This window comes from Chrysoperla carnea, chromosome 2 (assembly GCF_905475395.1).
Source record: "Chrysoperla carnea chromosome 2, inChrCarn1.1, whole genome shotgun sequence".
Classification (NCBI taxonomy): domain Eukaryota; kingdom Metazoa; phylum Arthropoda; class Insecta; order Neuroptera; family Chrysopidae; genus Chrysoperla; species Chrysoperla carnea.
This window is the reverse complement of record NC_058338.1, coordinates 22,960,043-22,980,455: the sequence shown is the minus strand read 5'-3', so window position 1 is coordinate 22,980,455 and position 20,413 is coordinate 22,960,043. Positions and strand designations below refer to the sequence as shown.

Genomic DNA, 20,413 nt, shown 5'->3' with positions numbered 1-20,413 from the left:
GTAAAATTTTTCATTGTATGACTATTTATTTACCATCTAATATAGAGGTTCTTTGAATATATAAAGATTTTTCTTTAAGGTAGTTCTTTCCCATCATTTCAGAAGGTAGGAACGCAACGCACATATATACTAGGAAGAATGCATACATACATCCCCCTCCATTAAAAATAATACTCTAAATGTACTATTCAATGGAAACTAAATGGTGAATAATTTTCATTTTTTTTAATGATTCGAAATATAACATTCTTTCGAATATTAGTTTTTTATCAAAACTGTAATTCTCCATCACTAGAAAAAATTTTGAATTTTATATTTTAGGATATTGAACGTAAATATAAAACCGAAAATATGGTCACATTAATTAAAAGACGTTTATTATTTGAATTTCATATCTTATCTGCGATTCATGTTTTTTGGCACTTTATATTTTGTAAGAATGTACTCTTCATTATATACCATTTTTGCTTTGATAGATGGGCAAAAAGACTAAGAGTAAGCTTTCATTTTACTTAAAGGACTAGAAAATTTAATAAACAAAAAAGTAGGAAATATTCTATCTTGGTTTAGTTTTTGAGGGAAAACGACTAATTTAACTGCATAATCAATATATTTTTCGTAATATTTTATTTTTTCAGATTGACTTATTTAAATTACAAAAAAAAAAAAAAGAAAAGAAAATATATAATTTTATTATTTATCATAGCTTTTTTGGTCCGGGAAATCTTAATTGTAAATTTATTTTCCTATCTGCGGTTTTGCATCATAATACGTATCTCCTAATTTAAAATTTAAATAACTTTAAATTTTGTTTTAAAATTCTTTACGCCAAATTTTGACCTTTCATGAAATTCATCTGCAGGGTTTTAATATTTAGCACAAATTATATAATTTTATTTAACCAATAATGAAAAATCACACAGGCCTCCATAATCACATACGTATTAAGATTAGATCCACATAAATTTGCGTTAAAAAAAATGAATTTTCCTCGAGATGGTGATCAACAGGCCTTTTGCACAGTCGGATTTATACCGAAATTAGCTTGGAATCTTATTCTTCATTAATCAATAATGAAATATCAAATATTATCAATCTTTTGACAACTTGAAATAACATTAAGCGGTCTTTATTTTGCTCCGCGAGGTTCTTTTATCAGCCAAACAAGGCCAATATTTGTTATGATTTATCAATAGCATCTGTTTTATTACCTTTTTAACTGCACCTTTTATGTTCTTAAATTGCATTAGGAAGAATTTTATTTAAATTTGAAACTTAACTGAATAAAAAATAATTTCCATTGAAAAATTATAACGAATGTTATGAGTATCTGACAGCAACTGTTTTCACTTCTAGGACTACCACCAAGCGAATTTTATCATAAGTGTGATTGTGAAAAAAGTTCGAATTATAGTGCCTGCAAATTGTTTTAGCATTTGCGATTACTTTCAAATTATGTTTAGATTAACGAAATAAGAAAAAATAATTTTTTTTGTTTTAAATTAAAAGTATCCTTTGATGATAAGGTTTTTGTTAGTTAAAAAAATGCTAGAATGCGAAAAATTTTTAAAATACTCTTAGTGTGATTTTTATTGATAATTATTCGGTTTCCAAACGCATGTAAATTACTTCAAGGTATTAATGTACTTTAATATTGTAAATTATTCATACTTACTAATATTGTTTTATCAGAATATTATGATACAAAAATGTACAACGTATTAATATTATAAGTTTAATGTATTCTAGTTAAATCTTCGACAATTTTTACAAGATCTTCGACTTGACAATCTTTCTTCATGCCACTACCATCATCAATCTATAACAAACAAAAATTATACCACAAATAGGTTACCATGAAAAAATTAAAATAACCTAAGTAAATTTAGTTGTTCTTGAGAATCAATAACTCGAAAAATAAATAACCAAAAGTAATGAAAACATTAAAATCATAGTAAAAAAATAAATTTAAATCTTCTTCTATCTCTCTACAGCTACACACGTCTACTATCTCCCTAAGCTACGATCAACTGTTTGCCGGCGACTTTGTAGCTCTATGGTATTATCTCTATGATTAAAATTCATATTAGGTTGAAAATAATACGGGAAAGATTATCCCATTTAACCCATTTTTAAGATGTATGTTATCAGGGAGAGTTTCCTCTAAGTTCAGTTCTCCTGCTATATCTATATCAGATCGAATCTGTAGGTAAAAGTTAGTAAATAATAAAAACTTACTTGTAATCCTTGACAGACTTCCTTCATTTTATCATGTGATAAATCCAAAAAACTTTCAATAAGATCACCATCAATAAATCCTTCACTAGGTTCTGTTTTAATGTCAGTATTAAAAGATCGCCAAAAACTATGTTCAATTTTACCAACAGCTTTAATAACACGTGCTAAGCGCTCTTGTAAATCATGTAAGAATTCATAAAATTCAGCTGATATTTGTGTGACAAGACCAATTGCACCACTAACTGTACCATATAACACACAACCAGTTGTCGGTGTTGATGTTTCACCTAAATTTTGCATTACTAGCGAACCATGTCGAAATACATTTACCATATCACCCAAGTGAAATTGTCCTACTTCTTGCATTTGCTGTCGTTCTTCATCTGTTGTTGCAGCACTAAATTTTAAATAAAAATTAAATGTACGCAGAGGGAAGGGCCATTATTAATGCCTAGAGCATATTATATCTTAAAAAATATTTCTGTGGAGGCAACGGCCACTCAAGATTTTTAATTTCATTTTTAAAAATCTATCGAATAATCTCACACAATGAGGAAGCGCGAAAAAAACTTTTGTATCTCAGTTTTATGGATAAAAAATTACTCGCAACCTTTTTTTCCTTCAAATTTTATTTCATAATTATAAAGCGTTTTTAAAAATCTATAACTTACCTGTCTTTTTGACAGACAATTAAATTTGATGAATTTTCTGCACCCAAAAATGTATCATCATCTAATATTTCAACACCAGTCATCCAATTTGGGTTGTAATCACGTGCCATTTCTTCAAAACTACCTTCCATAGTTTTATATTGTAATAATGTCATACTACGCATCAAATCACCAACAAGTATAAAATCACCTTTTGTTTTTAAATATAACGTTATTATATTATTAAAATGTGAGCATTCTAAACGCAATTCTTTTTCTGCAGTCCATTCGAATAGTCGTACCTAAAAACATTTCCAAATCAATTCTTTCTGAAAATTGTTGCGAAAAGGATGTGGCTTAAAAATATGACAGGATCAATTACAAAACCATTTGAATTTTTTTAGGGTATAAAAGCTTGACAAAACATCGTTGTATAAGATTTTTCAGAACGTCTATCTAGAAATTGTTGTATTTTCAAGGACCTTATTTTGAATTTTGAATCAAGCCTTAATTTTTATTAAAAAAAGTCTTACCGTACTATTTATAGATGCTAATAATTTGCCATTAAACTCCACCAAAGAATAACACGCTCCTTTAATCTCCTTTTCAGCAATAGGAACTAATTTATTATCAGTATAATGGAACATAATTAAACGACCTTGTTTCGGTTCAGATTCCTCTGGATTTACAAATGCTGTACCCACAATATAGTAGGTAATTGGATCATCACCTAATTTACAACTAACTAAGGACATCGCATATTCAGAAGGTTGGAAGTGATGTGCATGTAATACTTCAAATGTATGCTGATCAATTATAATTAAATTGTGTACTTCAACTTCTTGGCCAACTTCAGCAGCTGGTGTGATTGTATTGTTTGCATTCGATGCTGCTCCACTGCCACCATTTGCCTTACCACTTGACGTTAGTGCACCAATACTACTTGAGTAACTGGAACTTGGTGTTTGAGTGGATGCACTAGGTCGCACTAATTGTTGACCAAACATTTCTTGTATATCAGTACGTACAGTGATTACACCAAATGTTTGTGAGCTCTCTTGATATGCAATTCTTTTTGGTGATTCACGTAATGGTATTGTTCGTATGTGTAGCTTTTGAATTTCGTCAATTGTACCTAATTATAAAAAAATTTTTAAATTAGATTACCAAATAAGTTATTTCAGCTTCCAACTATTTTTTAAGCAAATATTGTTTTTAATGACAAGGGTTTCTTAATTTCTATAATTTCTTATATTTTTTTAAACAGATTTCACAAAATCTTTGGATGTACGAATAATTTAATATTATAGAAACGGTTAATGCAAAATTAACATCTTAATTTTGCATTTAAGCATGCAAAGGAGTTTCTCTCTTCTCAATTTTCCTGTTTGTGGGAGGTCAAAATCTATAAGAAAATGTAAAAATGTAAAAAAATCTTATGCAGTTTTTTAGTCGCAGACCTGTGTTATTTTTTTAAAGTTTGGGTATGTAACTTTAGAAATATTTCGAATTTTATAGAAACTTTTTACTGAAATATTCTTAACAATTTTTTTAAGGCTGAATATCCTTTTAAGGGAGTAAATATGAATATTATTTTAATTGAATTTGGTTACATACCGATAGTCACACATCCATCTGTCGCCAATGCAAGACTGTCTGGATATGCTTCTGCATTCAAGGAACACATATGATTCACTTCTTTTAAATTCACATTCGAAAATACAAGTTTATGATTCGATGAATATATAACCGTAGGACGATCCGAGCATGCGAATACATTTGTTGTGGATAATGAGCGAAATGATTTTAATACCGTTGGTTGAGTTCCGAGTGTTACTTTTTTCTTATCATGTAAAAAACCAGTTTCTTTGTTCAATACAAAATAAAACATTGAACCATCCCCAAGAGCACACAGTAAATAATTGATACCCTCAAAACAGGTCATTAATATGGATCTAGGTATTATTTCTAAAAAAAAAAAAAAAAAATGAAATTAATTTTATTGTCTGCATAATAATCTTAAATTTTATGAAAACCATACCTCCACCAAGTGGCTCATTTGTAATTTGATTTAGATCTGGTAGATCAAGTAATAATGCAGATATATCAGTCCAAAGTCCAACAGCCACAATATGAGCGTGTACATTATTTTCTCGTAATGGTGTTACATCTAAACATGCTACTTCATAATCTAAAGTTCGTTGTCTGAAAAATATATAACAAAAATTTATTAAGCCTTTCAAATTTCTCAAGATACAACAATTCTCTATCTGAATATTAAAATTTACAAAAAATTATTATGAGAAACAAAAATAAATTATAATCTTTATTTGAAAAAGGCACACGAACTTGTTCAAATTTAGCAATTCGAACTCAAGTTTACTGCATCACCTCTCTTATTAGTATCCGACTAATTTTTGAGGAATGCTTTATCCTAAAATTTTGAAGTTGATCGAAAAATTTTAACGAGATAAGTCGTAAAAAACAGCTGTATTGTTTTGATATCGAATTGCCTTAAATTATTTTTAATGTATTTCGTTAATTTTAAGAAGTTAAATTTGACTTGAATTGATACTTACGATTTTTTAACTAATTCATTTTCTAATATTTCAATATAATAAATATCCGAACCAGTTGCACAAACAATTTGCACAGTATTCGCAGCAACCACACTAATATTTTTATCGGTTGGTGGTTTCCATTCAGCAACTTGTTGTCGTGTAGCTGCATTCACTAAATGTACAGCACGTTTTGTAATTTGTACTAATTGACCGTTTGCGACATTACCACACCATAATGTCTGTTGATCCGATGTGAATCCAGCTATTTCTGTTTCTTCAACTTCATCTCCACTCAGACTTAATACTCTAAAAAAAATATCATAAAAAAATAGTTTTCATTATCGATAATGGTTTATTTAGAGAATAAATTTACCTAGTTTGACCAACAAACGCTAATACTAAAGTGTTATCGTATGCTGTGTCGGAAGCAACTTGTAATGCCCACATGCCCTTAATACCAGGCAAATCTATCGATGCATGTTCTTGTATTCCAATACCGTTTCGAATTATTCGTAATGAACCCTCTTTATAACCACCTAGAATAAAAATTCACATAAAACAGTTTTTTCTCAAGATTGTTTTGAAATAAATTGAATATTTTTAACAATAAATGTATTTTTTTAAGACCAAAATACGACCGATTTCACTTGTAGTTTATGGATGTAATTAGCATTAGAATATAACGTAAAATTTTACCTGAACATGTAACCATTTGTCCTTGTCCTTGACGTTCTAAATCGACAACACACATATCTAATATGGGTGCTAAATTTGTAAACGTTTCCATAACAGTGACATAACTATCACGTTGATCAGCTTTTGAATTTAATTTTATTAGTTGCGAATCACCTAATCGTGATCCAATGAATAATACACCATTATCTAGGTACGTAATACATTCTGGTATTGATATTTCGCCTAATAATTCAACTTTTAAGTCTTTTACAATTTGTGTGCCGTCTTCTTTCTTTTCCGTTTCCAAAAATAACATGAATAAATGTCCAGCCATATCACCTAATAAATATCGTAAGCCATTTGTGTCAACTTTTGCGTAACATAATATTGTACTTTGCTAAAATTTAAAAAAAAAAGGTAAAATTATTGATCTAATACTCAACCCAATGATTTTCAAATTCTGTTATGAAGTAAACTTTTCACTATTCAGCTAATTTTGGAGAGAACAAAACAAATGAATCATACAGTTATTTCTATGCAAATGGAACTGAAACGGAGTATATAATGTGAATCAGCTGATCACTATGAATAATAGCTTACCACTTTCTTTTTTTTTTTTTTGCAAAAAATTTAAAGCTCTTGAACAACCAAGCAAGGAAAAAATTTGGAATTTGGCATTTTAAACAACATAGAATTCGAAAATTCTAAAATTCATACGGCGTATTCCAGTTTCTTTTTTCGCAACTATAGAGGAAAGAATGTTACTTTGTGAAAAGATTCGAGTTTTTGGTATATTGATTCTAATTTCATTCCAACTCTCATGGATTATGTTAAGGAAGTTAAAACTCCTTTTTTCTAAAATATTCTAACGTAAAAAAAATTATAATCATTTCGGTATCATCTCAACTTATTATGACTTCCATTCCCCAAGAATTTTTATTTTTCAAGAAAATTTGAGAGAAAATATTATCATTTTTAAAAATTTTCGATGATCTAGAACTTCTCACTGAAATTGTAAAAGATATAACGTTGTTTGTATGTAGATTTTTTTTTAATCTACTGGTTTTGAAACTAATTTTTATGGTTATTAATGTCAGGTTTCAAACATAAATTTGATGGCATTTTAAATACGTTTCGATCGGAGCATTGATAATTCTCAAAGGTCAAGTTCATTTGTTTATTTTCTTTCAAGAAAATTAAATAAAATAAAACAAAATCATTGCTGTACCTTAATAACGGCAGGCGCAACAGCAACAGATGTGTTGCCATCGTGATATAATATACTCTCTTGACCAATTATGATAGCACCGCCTAATGGTGAGGGTACTGGTATCAACATGGATGCCTCGGTTTCAACATTATCTTGTCGCCATGGTATTTTTACAAATTCTTTATCTTTTAATGATATTTCATGTGTTTTCACATGTCGACCATTTAAATCTTGATGTATTAATATAATTGTAGGATTTGCACATCCATGTAAAAATTCTACATCTTGTACTTGTAATTCATCCATTCTAAAATCAATATTAATTATTTAGATTTAATATTTTTAAAATTTTTCAAGGCTAGAGATAAAAAAAGAACCTTTTCAAAAGGGACAGGCTGTTGCAGGAATATTTTACAGAGAATCAACAATATAAATACGCGCATCACACAAAATCTACTGTCACAGTGGACAAGAAGCGATATATACAACCGTTATACTAGTCTTTAATATTCATAATGTGAATTCTGTAAATAAAATTTGAATAAAAATAACATTACCTTATATTAGCTGCTTTTAATTCACTATTATCCTTATCTAATGGTATAATTTTAAACAAGCCATCATAAAGTCTCAATCCAATTACTCGTGCTTTTGGATCAATAACAGCGAGTATACCAGTTTCGGAGGGTTTACCAATACGATCTGCTACATTACCATGAGCTTTGGTTATTATTTCAATATTATCGATAGGCCCTGTACATTCTAATATCATTGCATTGTATCGCGCAGTAACGATGAACAACAAGTCTTTAAATTCATGCTAAAAAAAATTAAAAATTTTTGAATTACTTTCACCTTTAAAATCGATTGAAGAAAATTTATGGTCGGAATTCTCGATTACATTATCTTATTTAAATTTCAAGAAAATTATAAACGGACACTATCGTGTATTTAGTAGCGTAAGTTTCATGTTAAGATAATTTGGAGTAGATAATTAGAATGAACAAAATATTATCTAAATTTTTAAAGAAATATTAATCGTTTTCCTCTGTGATTGCGTTCATTTACTGATCCACGAGTCGAGTTAGCACGGGTATGCGGGTTTTTTGGCTTTTTTGCTAACCCTGTGATTATGAGCATTCACTAGTCTTCAGAAAATCTGACAAAAACTTAATATTCTGTAGAAGATAATAAATGAGAACTCTAGGATATATCGAAATAAATTTCGATTTTTGCCCCAATTTCCTAGATCAGTTTTTTGTATTTTTAAAATACGTATTTTCGACTACCAAGTAGTCATCATCAGTAAGAATTAGCTAGTGATTACTTTTATTATGAATGTTACTCTTTGGTGGCGGACTGCACACTGGCGGTTTTGTGTGTATAGCAGTCCGCCACCAAATTAGCAAAGAGTAACATTCATAATAAAAGTAATCACTAGCTAATTCTTACTGATGATGACTACTTGGTAGTCGAAAATACGTATTTTAAAAATACCAAAACAGATCTAGGAAATTGGGGCAAAAATCGAAATTTATTTCGATATATCCTAGAGTTTTCATTTATTATCTTCGATAATATTTATATTAAATTTATAGTTTTCGAAAAAGAAGCTAAGTATATCTTCATTTTATCTTAGAACTACAATACAAATATAAGTTCTATTCTCAACTTAACCGACCCTCGTCGCGAAATTATTAAGCGATGCCAATTTGGGATTATACAAAATTTCTTCCAAGGAAAATGAAACACAAGGTTCGGTTAAATTTAGTTCATTAACCTCCTGATTAATGATTTGAAAGCATTAAACTAATAAATTGGGAAATACAAAAAAAAAAAAGAAGATTCATATGATATTTGAAATACTTACTTGCGGTCTAAATAATTTCATAACAGAGATCTTTCCATACAGTGAGATTTCCTTGATTGGACGTAATCCTTCAGGTGTAACCAAATAGATTTCCAGTCTTGTATTTTTTGCCACAATTAAATTTAAATCAGTGCTTGATGTAAAGTTACCTAAACAACAAGATAAGTCGATAAATTACTACAAATAATCCCATCGTTCATAAGTCGAAGAATTTATAAAAACCGGTAACAATTTTAACCATAAGTGAGAGGAATGTGTTTTATTTATGGATACAAATATATATAAATTAAATGACATTTGAATTACCTGTAGCACATGCATTTACGGCTGTGGCCTTATGAGCTGTTACACAATAATGATGAGCCATTATTCTTTAATAATTCGTTTTAATGTCAAAAAATATACGATTAATATTATTTATATTTATTTCTTAAGAAAAAGCATGATGTAAACCGTCCGCCATTAATTGTAGTACCTTTTTTCAACTGTAGAGTACGTTGCTTTTGTTTAATTTATTTCTAAGGTAACGCATACGTGCTCCGCAATTTTGACGTATGCAATTATTCTTTCATGATTCGATTTACTTGTTCACATAGTTTTACCCTTTGTAGAACTAGAAAGTCTAGTTCTACCAAGGTTTTACCGATATATTATCCGATTCAACTGTGGAAAGTCTTAAATTTGTGTTTAACATAACACAAACCACGATAATTTTTAAATTGCAACTGCGTGAATAATCTAATGGATGTATCAGAGTTAAGTCTGATACTGTCTTAAAACTTGTTAATTAAGTGTAATAAGACACCGTGAACTGATATTGATCGTGTAAAATATTTCACAATCAGTTCTGAATATTGTTCGTGTGTTGAAATATTTCACGGTGACTCTGTGCGTAGTAATGGTAGGAGGATAAAAGAGGCTGTTTTGACCTATTTTCAATTGTTTACATGTAAATGGTATAGTTATTAAATATTGAAAAATAACAATATTCCACGGTCAAGAGTTTAAATAATTTAAAATAAGAATATGAAAAAATCTTTCAGAACAATTCTTGCAGAACAGAAAGTGTAGTCTAAAATGAAAATCACGCATCCGTGATGAATACCGTTAATTTATTAATGTTGGTAATAATGACAAAGTCGAAAGTTGAAGGATACCAACATTATATAACAAAAAAATTTAGAAACCATTTAAATCAAAATAAAAATATTTCAAAATACAATCAAAATAAAATGTAATATTTTATTTATACAATAATTAATTGTACCTGTAATGAATTCTTTCGCGGATACTTATTAAAATTGATTTTTAAAAAACCTCGAGGACTAGGTTAGAAATCTTAATTTTCACCAACATGTTAATCATTTCCTTATCTGCTTATTTCTGACAATTTTATTAATAGTTTTTGCAGATTTGAAGAAATTTTCAAAGTAAAAATGTTACGATACAATAATACACGTTTATATCGACAGTTATCGAATATACTATCAAATCATTTCCATTCATCGTTACACGATTTACGAATATGTTATTTACAACAATTAATAAATTTACGTTTACAGTATCATAAAAATTCAAGAGTATATACAAAATTAACAATACAAAGAATACCGATAATACACCAACAATTGCGAACACTTTGTACGAAAACTGATAAAAAGGATGTGATCTTAGATGAAAAAGTTGCAAAAAAAGAACTGTTACATGATGTTCTTAAACAGAATAAAGAACGATTACTTGCTACAGAACAGGCAATACGTGCTAAAAGTGAATTTATTATTAAAGATATTAAAGAAACGAAACATAAAATGAAAGAGAAAATGGAGGAAGCTATTCCTATAATACGTGAAAATATATATACGATACCAAATCTATTATGTATTACACGGATTGTGGCATCACCTTATCTAGGATATTTAATTGTTCAACAGGATTATCATTTAGCGTTTGCCTTATTAGTTGTTGCAGGAATCACAGATTTGGTAAATATTTTTTTATTGCACACCTACATTACACAATGGCACACCAAAAATACAAGTGTGAATTCACACAGAAGTATTTTCCCCCTAAAAAAAAGAAAGGAAGTAAACTATTTTAAGCAATAGGGAATATTCATGTATTTTTTTTATATTTTTAATTCATTGTTTACACCGTTATAACAAAGTAAAAATATAAATACTGCTTAAAAATGCTGTATTTAAGTGTAAAAAAAATGTTTAAAATATATTATAATTTTGAGATATTTAAACGCAGTTTTTTGGCGCTCTCTGTTGATGACGTACAAGTACGTGATCTGTCAATTTTTGACAGTTCAATGTATAATTTACACTTTTAAAAAATGAATTTACAACATAGAATTTACACTCGTTATTATTACATTTTCTAATAAAAAGCCGTAGAATAGTATAATTTAATGAAATATCATATAAAATGTAAGTAATTAATATCATACAGTATGTCAACAAATTTGATAAGCCCGTACTATGATGTCACGTCCGTATAAAAATTTGAATTTCCGTTTTAAAAATTTTTAAATGCCCTCACTGAATTTGTACTTTTATTAATTAATTTTAAGTAATTAAAAAGATATTAAATACTAAAATAATGGTTTAGTTGAAATGTCCAGTCATTAAAGTTACGGAAGAAAAATATTTGAACTAAATTTAAATTTCATGAATATTCCCTATTATGTATTTTTAATATATCAGAGCTTTCTAAGCAGTTAGCTGCACATACACAAAAATGCTACCCAGCATGATAACGTCAGCGAAACACATAGTAATAAAATGCCAAATACGGCTGGACAAAATGATGAAGTTAATAAAAGAACGCACGTTTAAAGAAAAATTATCGTTATTTGAGATGCTAAATGTCTAAAAAGATCAGGACACTCACATAGAACAGGAGGTGACGGAGTTGGTTACGCCCTAGATCGAATATCTAGATGATTCGGGTTCGAGTCTCGGCTTCTGCGTAATTTTTTCGTTTCTTTCTATTTGTTCCAATAAAAATACGTAATGTACGTTTTTCGTTGAAGTGTACAGTCTCACCCTCATGTGTTAAGTGGTTTATGAAAAATTATCATGTATGAGGGACTTTAACTTATATAAAGTACTGAGAAATAAATAATTAAAAAATACACAATTTTGTATTTTAGATGGATGGTTGGATAGCAAGAACTTGGGATGGTCAATCATCAAAACTAGGTAGTTTTTTGGATCCGATGGCCGATAAAGTACTTATTGCAACTTTATTTTTAACATTAACCTATTCGAATCTGATACCTTTACTATTAACGGAAATGATAATAGCACGAGATTTATTATTGGTGGGTGCTGGATTTGTTATTAGATTTATATCGTTGCCAAAACCGGTAAGAACGCAATAATATCATTCATATCATCTACATTTACTATTTCAAAATTGTTTTGTTTGTAAATAGAGAACACTTAGCAGATATTTTGACGCAAGTCATGTAACAGCTGAATTAGCACCAACATTTATTAGCAAAGTTAATACGGCTGTCCAGTTAACTTTGGTTGCAACAACTTTAGCTGCTCCAGTATTTGGATTTGTTGACCATACAGCTTTACACGTGCTATGGTAAATATTAAATCAAAAATCACCAACAAATTTCTAAATCAGAACAAAAATGTTATAGTTCTGAATACACGAGTGGGTTATACACAGACAAATAATGTATATAATCTTATTTGTTATCAAGATGTAGCAATTTTGAATTGAAATTTTTATAATTAGCAAAGGACCGCAATCTTTTTTTTCGCTTATAGAGGTTTCTCACTAAAACAGTTTCCCGCTTATACAGGTATACATGCACTTTTGAAGCTAGGGCCATTTTTTTTTTGCGACTAATATGAAACTATCTTATAGATCGGGTATAATTTAGTATTATGAACGTATACTAATTTTTTTGTTTGTTTAGGTATACGACAGGATTTACAACTTTAACATCTGCATTGAGCTACGTATTTTCAAAAAATACATATAAAGTTTTAAGAAGGAATTAAGACAATCGCACGATCTGAATGGTTCAATGAGAAATTTTGGACAGAAAGAATATAGCTAAATGGATTGATATTACTTTTAATTTTTAATGTAAAAAAAATAGTTTTCCATGCAAATTTTAATTCCTGGTGGCTTTTTTCCTGTTAGTATTGAAGTTTGTTACGGTGGAAAATCTACAAAGTATCGTAGAATTATGAAAGCTTTTATCAGTACATACTAAATTATTAAAGTTGGGTTTAGTGGCAAATTATCTATGGAAAAAGTCAAACTAGACTGGCGCTAGTTTTTAAATATAAATAGAAATAATATTTTTTTATTATTACAAAAATAAAATGTAATTTGTCACTAAGTATATTTGTAAATTTTGTTTAAAATAATAAATATAAAATTTTGTTTATAAATTGTTTTAATTTTGAAAAATTAATTTATTTTTGTTCAATGTACAAAATAAAGTTACTTCAAGATTGTTTATTTGTAAATATCAATTTTTTAAATAAATTAAAAAATAATTTTATTTTTGTAGCTTTTTTTATATTCTGTACAGGAAAATTATACAGTCCTTGCACATAGGAAATCTTGCTGACATTTTCGCTGCTCTACTGTACCCATGAATTAAAAAAATAGAGGTGTAGAAGCGTGACTTCAAATTCTGCTCTGTAGATATTGAAAAAAATATAATTTGATGTTTTCATAATTTTTGTGCGTGGTATCAATATTTTTATGCGTTACAAACTTGGGACTAAACGTAGTATACCTTGCATATTACATATATGCATGGTATAAAAGTTCGTTGTTGATCAAAAAAAGCTTTAGTGACTAAAAAAAGGTTATCTTCCATTTTTGGCCATTCATTTATGTAGCTTTGGACTTAATAATATAAGACAGGGTTTCTCAGGACCTCAAACGTATTTTTAACCCTGATACTCTAAACCATTGTGCCTCCTATTGGATTCATAAAAATAAATAATAAAGTTAATTTGAGTTACTCCGAAGTCTTAGAATAATTAAACTTTTTAATAATCTAGTATATAAATAGTACACAGTTAGTGGATAGAGTACACTCGAAAATAAAACAAAATGAACGAAGTGTAAAATGTGTTGGCATGTGCACTAATTGGAAAGTGCTAATTTTACGTTTTGGATCTGTCAGTGAATGTGTTTAGTGCTCTTGAGGTCATTATTTTTGCATTCATAAATGTCATCTAGCACAAAAAAATAATGATTTCAAGAATAATACAAAATTTCAAATCTTAAAATTAAACTGATAAGAATAAATAAATTATTACCAAATTATATCTCCAATAAAATGAGAATTTTTTGTTATGTAAGAATAAATTAATTATCCCATTATGAATAATTTAATGCATGAAATAATTTTCATAACCATTTTTAGCAAGAGTAATCATTAAAAAAAATTAATTTGACTCATCATAACCATGACAAGAATACCTCGAGATGTCCTTGGTGTTGTACGTGGGTGTTCGAAAGTATTGGAGGCGAGTGTACAACTGCAAACAGATTGTACCCAGAAATTGTGGCGTAATTCAAGCATTAAAGAGATCACGCAATCTGCCGTGAATAGTTTTAATAATGGCAGTGGAACCCCTAATCTATTAACACCCGATAAAATTTTTAATGAAGTTGTAAAAAATATGAGTGAAAGTGTTGAACGTGTGGGAGCAGTCGTGGAAAGTGCTAAGCAATATACCAAATATGCGGCAACAGGTGCAATTGGTAAATTTAATTATAATCGCCTTAAAAGATGGCCATAGAATTTTGTTTTGCCTTAAAAGAACAGAAATTACATTATTATTGAAAATATACTGACCAGTACCTCCAGAAATTAGGATAATATTTAAAATTTTTTTTAATAAAATGTAAAATCAATATGTATTGTTGTTTCATTCAGATAAAATATTGGTATTTTAAAGTGCCATATAAGATTTTAGTATCAATACTTCTTATAAATTTAATAGCAGGAAGGCAATTAATAAAAATAATAAGATAAATTTACAATAACATTAACAACAACTTTCAGTACCTATATCATAGTTATAGGGTATTATCGTTAGTCAAAAATAAATCATTAAATTTGAAAAAAGTTAAAATTTATGTAAAACTATAATTAAATACGGTCGCTAATGACTTAGACGTTAAAAGCGACCTTAAATAAATAAAATAAATAAATAAATATAATTAAATATTCTAATTTCGAGTCATAAAAGCACATTTTTCTTTTAAAATATTAAAATTAAAAATCGTTATTTTTAAACTGTATATCACGTGACCTAAAACGCGGGTAAGCCCTGCTGTGATGTCATAGCAGTATGATTCATAGACCATCAATTAGTTCAGCGTGGACAGCTAGGTATGATGTATACATAGATAATTAGTATTTATATTTATTATAATCAGATGTCTATGAATATATCTGTCAAACTTATTTGTGTTATTTCATATGGTGATACCCATATTACGTCATCAAATTGGATGCCCGCGTTTTTGACAGTTTAAAAAAGGTTTAAAATTTAATTTAAGTTTTTAGCAAGAAAGCTTGTGTATTTTTCCGAAATAAATTTTTTGTGGCTTTTTATTAGCAAAATCAACATTTTGAAGTACTTTTTCAAAAATAGTGGAATAACCTATTGTATTGTATTAATTTTCAAAAAAGTTCATACCCCCACTTTCTATACTGATTAGAGTAGTTAAGTATCTAAATCATTATTTTCTCTTATTAAAATAGAATCGCCTCAAGGTGTCGAGATCAAATCAGAAAAAAAAAGTTTAATTGATGATGATAAAGAACTATATGAAATTAAATTAACTGACGCAGAAAAAGCAATTTTAGACAAAATCGATAAGGAGTATGTGAAAAAAGCAATGAAGAAACAACAAAAACAAGAAGCTGTTAAAACAATTGAAAAACCTGATTTGAAGCCACCAAAAGAGAAGTTATTGGAAAAAGAATCACATTTGATACCAAAAACAACGAGTGATGATTCTAAAGATATGCCTAAAGTTAGGCCCTCGGTAATAAATGTTTTTATTTTAGAATTTTTTAAAAAGTATTTACTGTTACTAGAGACATAGAAACTTGACATTTTTACTTTTTTTATAGTTAAGTTTGACTGCAAAAGAAAGAAAAGTACCTTCTTCTAGAATAGCACGTATGATATCATTTGGAAGTTTAGCAGCTGGGTTAGGAATTGGTACAGCTGCAGAAGCGGCTAGAAGAACATTAGGTTTTAATAAACCTGAACCAGAAAGTGAAAGTCAACATATAGATAGTCTATTTTTATCACCTGCAAATATGGATCGAATTGTTGATACTTTATGTAAAGTAAGAGGTTTGTATTCAAGTTGATTGTCAATTTACTGTACTTAGTAATAACAATAATAAGCGATAAAAGGAGTGTTGCAAAGTTTATCAAGATCAAAGGCGACACACAGGTCAAATATTCCCAATCCGAGTTTTTCACAAGATGGGCGATTTAAGGTTTCGGGCAAAATTTCCAAACTTGCATTCAATGTCTCTTAAATATAATATTTTGTCTTTGAGATATAATTGTCTTACGTTTATAGCTGGGACTCCTAATATGGTAAACTCACCCTTTTATAAACAAACCATCAACACTGGCTTTTGTTCCAAATACTTTATACAGCATGAGAAATCATTTTTAATTTTTTAAGAGCTAAAAAAAAGGTCAACGCAAAAGAGGAATACTCTTGGGGAACGTAGGTTTTGGCCAATTTACAAAATAGTTTCGCAAAATGATGTCCTTTCAAATGAGAAAAAGATTAGACCTGCTATTGTGCAACACAATAGTCCCAGCTAACAAAATTTTCCTAATTTTTATAAAAAATTCCTATTTACCAAAATTTGGATTTTTTTTTAACTAGGTGCTGCGTTAAAAATAGGACAATTGTTAAGTATTCAAGACGAATCATTAATATCTCCTAGACTTTCCAAGGCTCTTGAACGTGTACGACAATCAGCTGATTTTATGCCAGAATGGCAATTATTAGATGTATTGAATAAACAGTTAGGATCTGATTGGCGTTCTCGTGTGGCTGAATTTGATATGAAACCATTTGCTGCTGCGTCTATTGGCCAAGTGCATTGGGCAAAATTACATGATGGTACTGAAGTAGCCGTCAAAATTCAATACCCAGGTGTTGCCGAAGGAATTCAAAGTGATATTGATAATTTAGTTGGCATTCTAAAAGTAAAATTTTGCATGATATACCTTGTACTTTTTTATGAATAACAATATTGGCATATTAATTTAGGTATGGAATGTATTTCCGGAGGGAATGTTCATTGATAATCTTATAACTGTTGCAAAACGTGAACTATCTTGGGAAGTTGATTACCTACGTGAAGCTGAATATACTAAATTATTCAAAGATCTTTTAAAACCGTATCCAGAATTTGCCGTACCAAGAGTCATTGGTAAGTATATTATTTTTCTCAACAAAAATTTGATGTCACATAATTCACATATTAAACAAACATCGACACTTGGGAGATACAAAGAGAGAGGGGAATCGTATTTAATTTTCAGTATGTTAACAAAGATGTTTTCGATACAAATTTGGGTAACCTTAATAAATATCTTATATTCGACTTAATCAAGAAAAGATATTCTTGAAAATTATGAACAATTTATTTAACTATAAAAATAATCTACCCCTCATAAAAAAATTTGTCTCCACATAGATTTTTACGCCATAACGTCAGCGCCACGAGTTAAAAAAAGTAAACCATACCAGTTAGACTCACCTGATTTTTTCATTGAGTGAAAAGACAAAAGATACGTACTTCATTTTACATTTTTTATTTACTGTACCTTATTTGCTCCCCTAGTCTTTTATAATTGCGGTAGTTTTCCTCGTTTTTTATATATGCTTTTTAGTTTGTTTTCTTATATAAATTATGTTCGTATAATTTTATATACATAAGTTGCGATTTACTTTTTTTTGAAGAATTGCACATTGGCACACTACAACGATACTTAAACGACATAGTTTATTAAAAATTAAAATAAAAACAATTATTTTAATGTTTAATTCATTAAAAAAATGAAAACTTGTTACATTATCCTATCTTAAATATGTATGTATGTATGGTATGCATTTTACAGTGTAGTAAACAACATTTCCGTTAAATATTATATATCTGTGAGAGCTTACACATATAGTTCTTTTTTTCTATCGCTAGAAAGAGTCTTTCTTAAGATTAAAATCTCATAATGTAAGAGATAAAAATATAATAACAAAAATTTTAGATGATTTATGCAGTCAACGAGTTTTTACTAGTGAATTAATGGAAGGAGTTCCTGTTGATAAATGTATAACAATGGACGAGGCAACAAAAAAACATATATCCACTAAACTAATGGAATTAATTTTACGTGAATTAATGGAATTTCAATATATGCAAACGGATCCAAATTGGTCTAACTTCTTATATAACGAGAAAACTAGACAGGTAATTATAATTTAAAAAGTTTATTTGTTTCTCTCTTGAAAAGTTTTAAAAACTGTATGTAACTTTCAAATTCGGGGTTTAATATTTGGTGAATGGGATCATTTTGATTTTTTGAGTACTGATCAGTGTTGTTTCATTGACTTAGGTTTAAAAAAAAGTTAGGTTTTGTTTGAATTCTCTGCGACCAAATTGTTATTTCAATATTTCTCCTCCATATGATATGATTTATATTTTTAAAGAATTGATGTACAAAAAATAGGTTTGCTCGATACCTTTCTTTTGGTACAGGGTGAATAGGAAATCGCACTACTTAAAAATAAAAACATGTAGGTATGCGTATTAAAGTTTTAACTTCTATTTTGAGTTTATGAGAATAACTACTTTTTTTCGAACAAAGAAAACCTTAAATTCGCAATTTTCATCACATTAATAAAATTTGCTTTTATTCCAGATCGTATTGTTAGATTTTGGAGCATCGCGACCATATTCAAAACCATTTATGGATCATTATGTTCGTATTATCAAAGCAGCATCAGAAAATGATCGTGAAACTGTATTACGTATATCACAAAAAATGGGTTTCTTAACTGGCTATGAAAGTAAAGTAATGGAAGAGGCACATGTGAACGCGTGTATGGTATTTGGTGAAATATTTCGAATACCCGATGAATTTAATTTTCCTGCACAAAAAACTACACAAGAAATAACGTATCTTGTGCCAGTTATGTTAAAACATCGTTTATGTCCACCACCTGAAGAGATCTACTCGTTACATAGAAAATTGTCAGGAATATTTTTGTTATGCTCAAAAATGAAAGTCAAGTTGAAGTGTCGACCAATGTTTTTAAATTTATATAAAAATTACAAATTTGATGAAGAAGTTACAACTACAACTAATTAATGTTTTTGGTCTGGTTACTTAGCCTAATTGTAATGCAATATGCAGCTTTGTAAATAATATTTTATTCTTTCAAAAGTGTTTTATTTAACTTATTTCGATTTTCCTTTTCTTACCTTATATTATTCGCAATTAATGTCTACCATTGCGCTTCGTAGTGTTTATCGCTGCAAGTTTCGAGAGAGATTGGAATAGAGTTGTTCAAAGAAGAATTATGACAAGATAATTTAATTATTTCGGTCAAATATATAAAACACTTATACAAAGTCTTTGATTAACTGTCATTTTTATATTATATTAGATACGAAACCTATTTGGCTGAAAATAGCGGCATTGTCTTAGCTCTCCCTTGAACAACTCTAGATTGGAATGATGGACAATTCCATCTATATATTTAATCGCGAATTTTGTAGACAAACGCGAATTCATAGAGATTAAATCAAAACAACTGGGAAGTGAAGTAAAGACGTAGAGTCAAGCATTTATCAAATTTCATAAAATTCTGAAACCAAGATTTTTTTGTGATTTCTTCGCTTTTTTTAAAGCGATAAGGCCTTAAAAGAGAATTGCAAAAAATCGGAAAGATTATTTGTATATAATACCTAATTTGCGCCCTCATGGGTAGACAGTGATGTTTACGAAAAAATGCTTCAAACAAAAGTTGTTTATTTTTTACATTTAAACTTTTGTTCTATCTCTAACGGTCGATTGTTCTATCTCAAGACCCAATTGACCTATGTTGCTCACTTACAAACTCGACCTCACTTTTTACGCCCTGAGCACGTTATAAAAAT

At 28.9% G+C, this 20,413-nt stretch overlaps 3 protein-coding genes across 6 annotated transcripts; 2 read left to right on the top strand and 1 right to left on the bottom strand.

Moving 5' to 3' along the window:
- Nucleotides 1-1,572: 1,572 nt before the first annotated feature.
- LOC123292286 (DNA damage-binding protein 1) lies at nt 1,573-9,666 on the bottom strand. 2 transcript variants are annotated; one of them, XM_044872879.1, is made up of 14 exons: nt 9,511-9,666; nt 9,205-9,353; nt 7,892-8,154; nt 7,353-7,641; nt 6,146-6,521; nt 5,823-5,985; nt 5,468-5,755; nt 4,930-5,093; nt 4,506-4,856; nt 3,422-4,023; nt 2,910-3,190; nt 2,235-2,635; nt 2,046-2,052; nt 1,573-1,805 (listed from the first exon to the last, which is right to left on the bottom strand). In XM_044872879.1, exons 1-14 carry the CDS (start codon nt 9,569-9,571, stop codon nt 1,736-1,738), a joined length of 3,465 nt encoding a protein of 1,154 aa, XP_044728814.1. In that variant the 5' UTR covers nt 9,572-9,666; the 3' UTR covers nt 1,573-1,735. The 2 variants fall into 2 exon arrangements, with proteins under 2 accessions (XP_044728814.1, XP_044728812.1); XM_044872877.1 differs by lacking the exon at nt 2,046-2,052 and having other exon boundaries at nt 1,573-1,819; nt 2,239-2,635.
- Nucleotides 9,667-10,613: 947 nt separating this feature from the next.
- LOC123293138 (probable cardiolipin synthase (CMP-forming)) lies at nt 10,614-13,505 on the top strand. 2 transcript variants are annotated; one of them, XR_006535006.1, is made up of 5 exons: nt 10,614-11,186; nt 12,362-12,577; nt 12,647-12,807; nt 13,148-13,333; nt 13,366-13,505. XR_006535006.1 is itself a non-coding variant. In XM_044873854.1 (4 exons), the coding sequence occupies exons 1-4, from the start codon at nt 10,641-10,643 to the stop codon at nt 13,230-13,232; spliced, it is 1,008 nt and encodes a 335-aa protein (XP_044729789.1). In that variant the 5' UTR covers nt 10,614-10,640; the 3' UTR covers nt 13,233-13,505. The 2 variants fall into 2 exon arrangements, 1 of the variants encoding a protein (XP_044729789.1); XM_044873854.1 differs by having other exon boundaries at nt 13,148-13,505.
- Nucleotides 13,506-14,371: 866 nt separating this feature from the next.
- LOC123291496 (atypical kinase COQ8B, mitochondrial) lies at nt 14,372-19,697 on the top strand. 2 transcript variants are annotated; one of them, XM_044871803.1, is made up of 8 exons: nt 14,372-14,554; nt 14,624-14,955; nt 15,974-16,260; nt 16,349-16,577; nt 17,131-17,456; nt 17,521-17,683; nt 18,519-18,721; nt 19,173-19,697. In XM_044871803.1, exons 2-8 carry the CDS (start codon nt 14,667-14,669, stop codon nt 19,620-19,622), a joined length of 1,947 nt encoding a protein of 648 aa, XP_044727738.1. In that variant the 5' UTR covers nt 14,372-14,554; nt 14,624-14,666; the 3' UTR covers nt 19,623-19,697. The 2 variants fall into 2 exon arrangements, with proteins under 2 accessions (XP_044727738.1, XP_044727737.1); XM_044871802.1 differs by having other exon boundaries at nt 14,373-14,554; nt 14,624-14,964.
- The last annotated feature ends 716 nt before the right edge of the window (nt 19,698-20,413 follow it).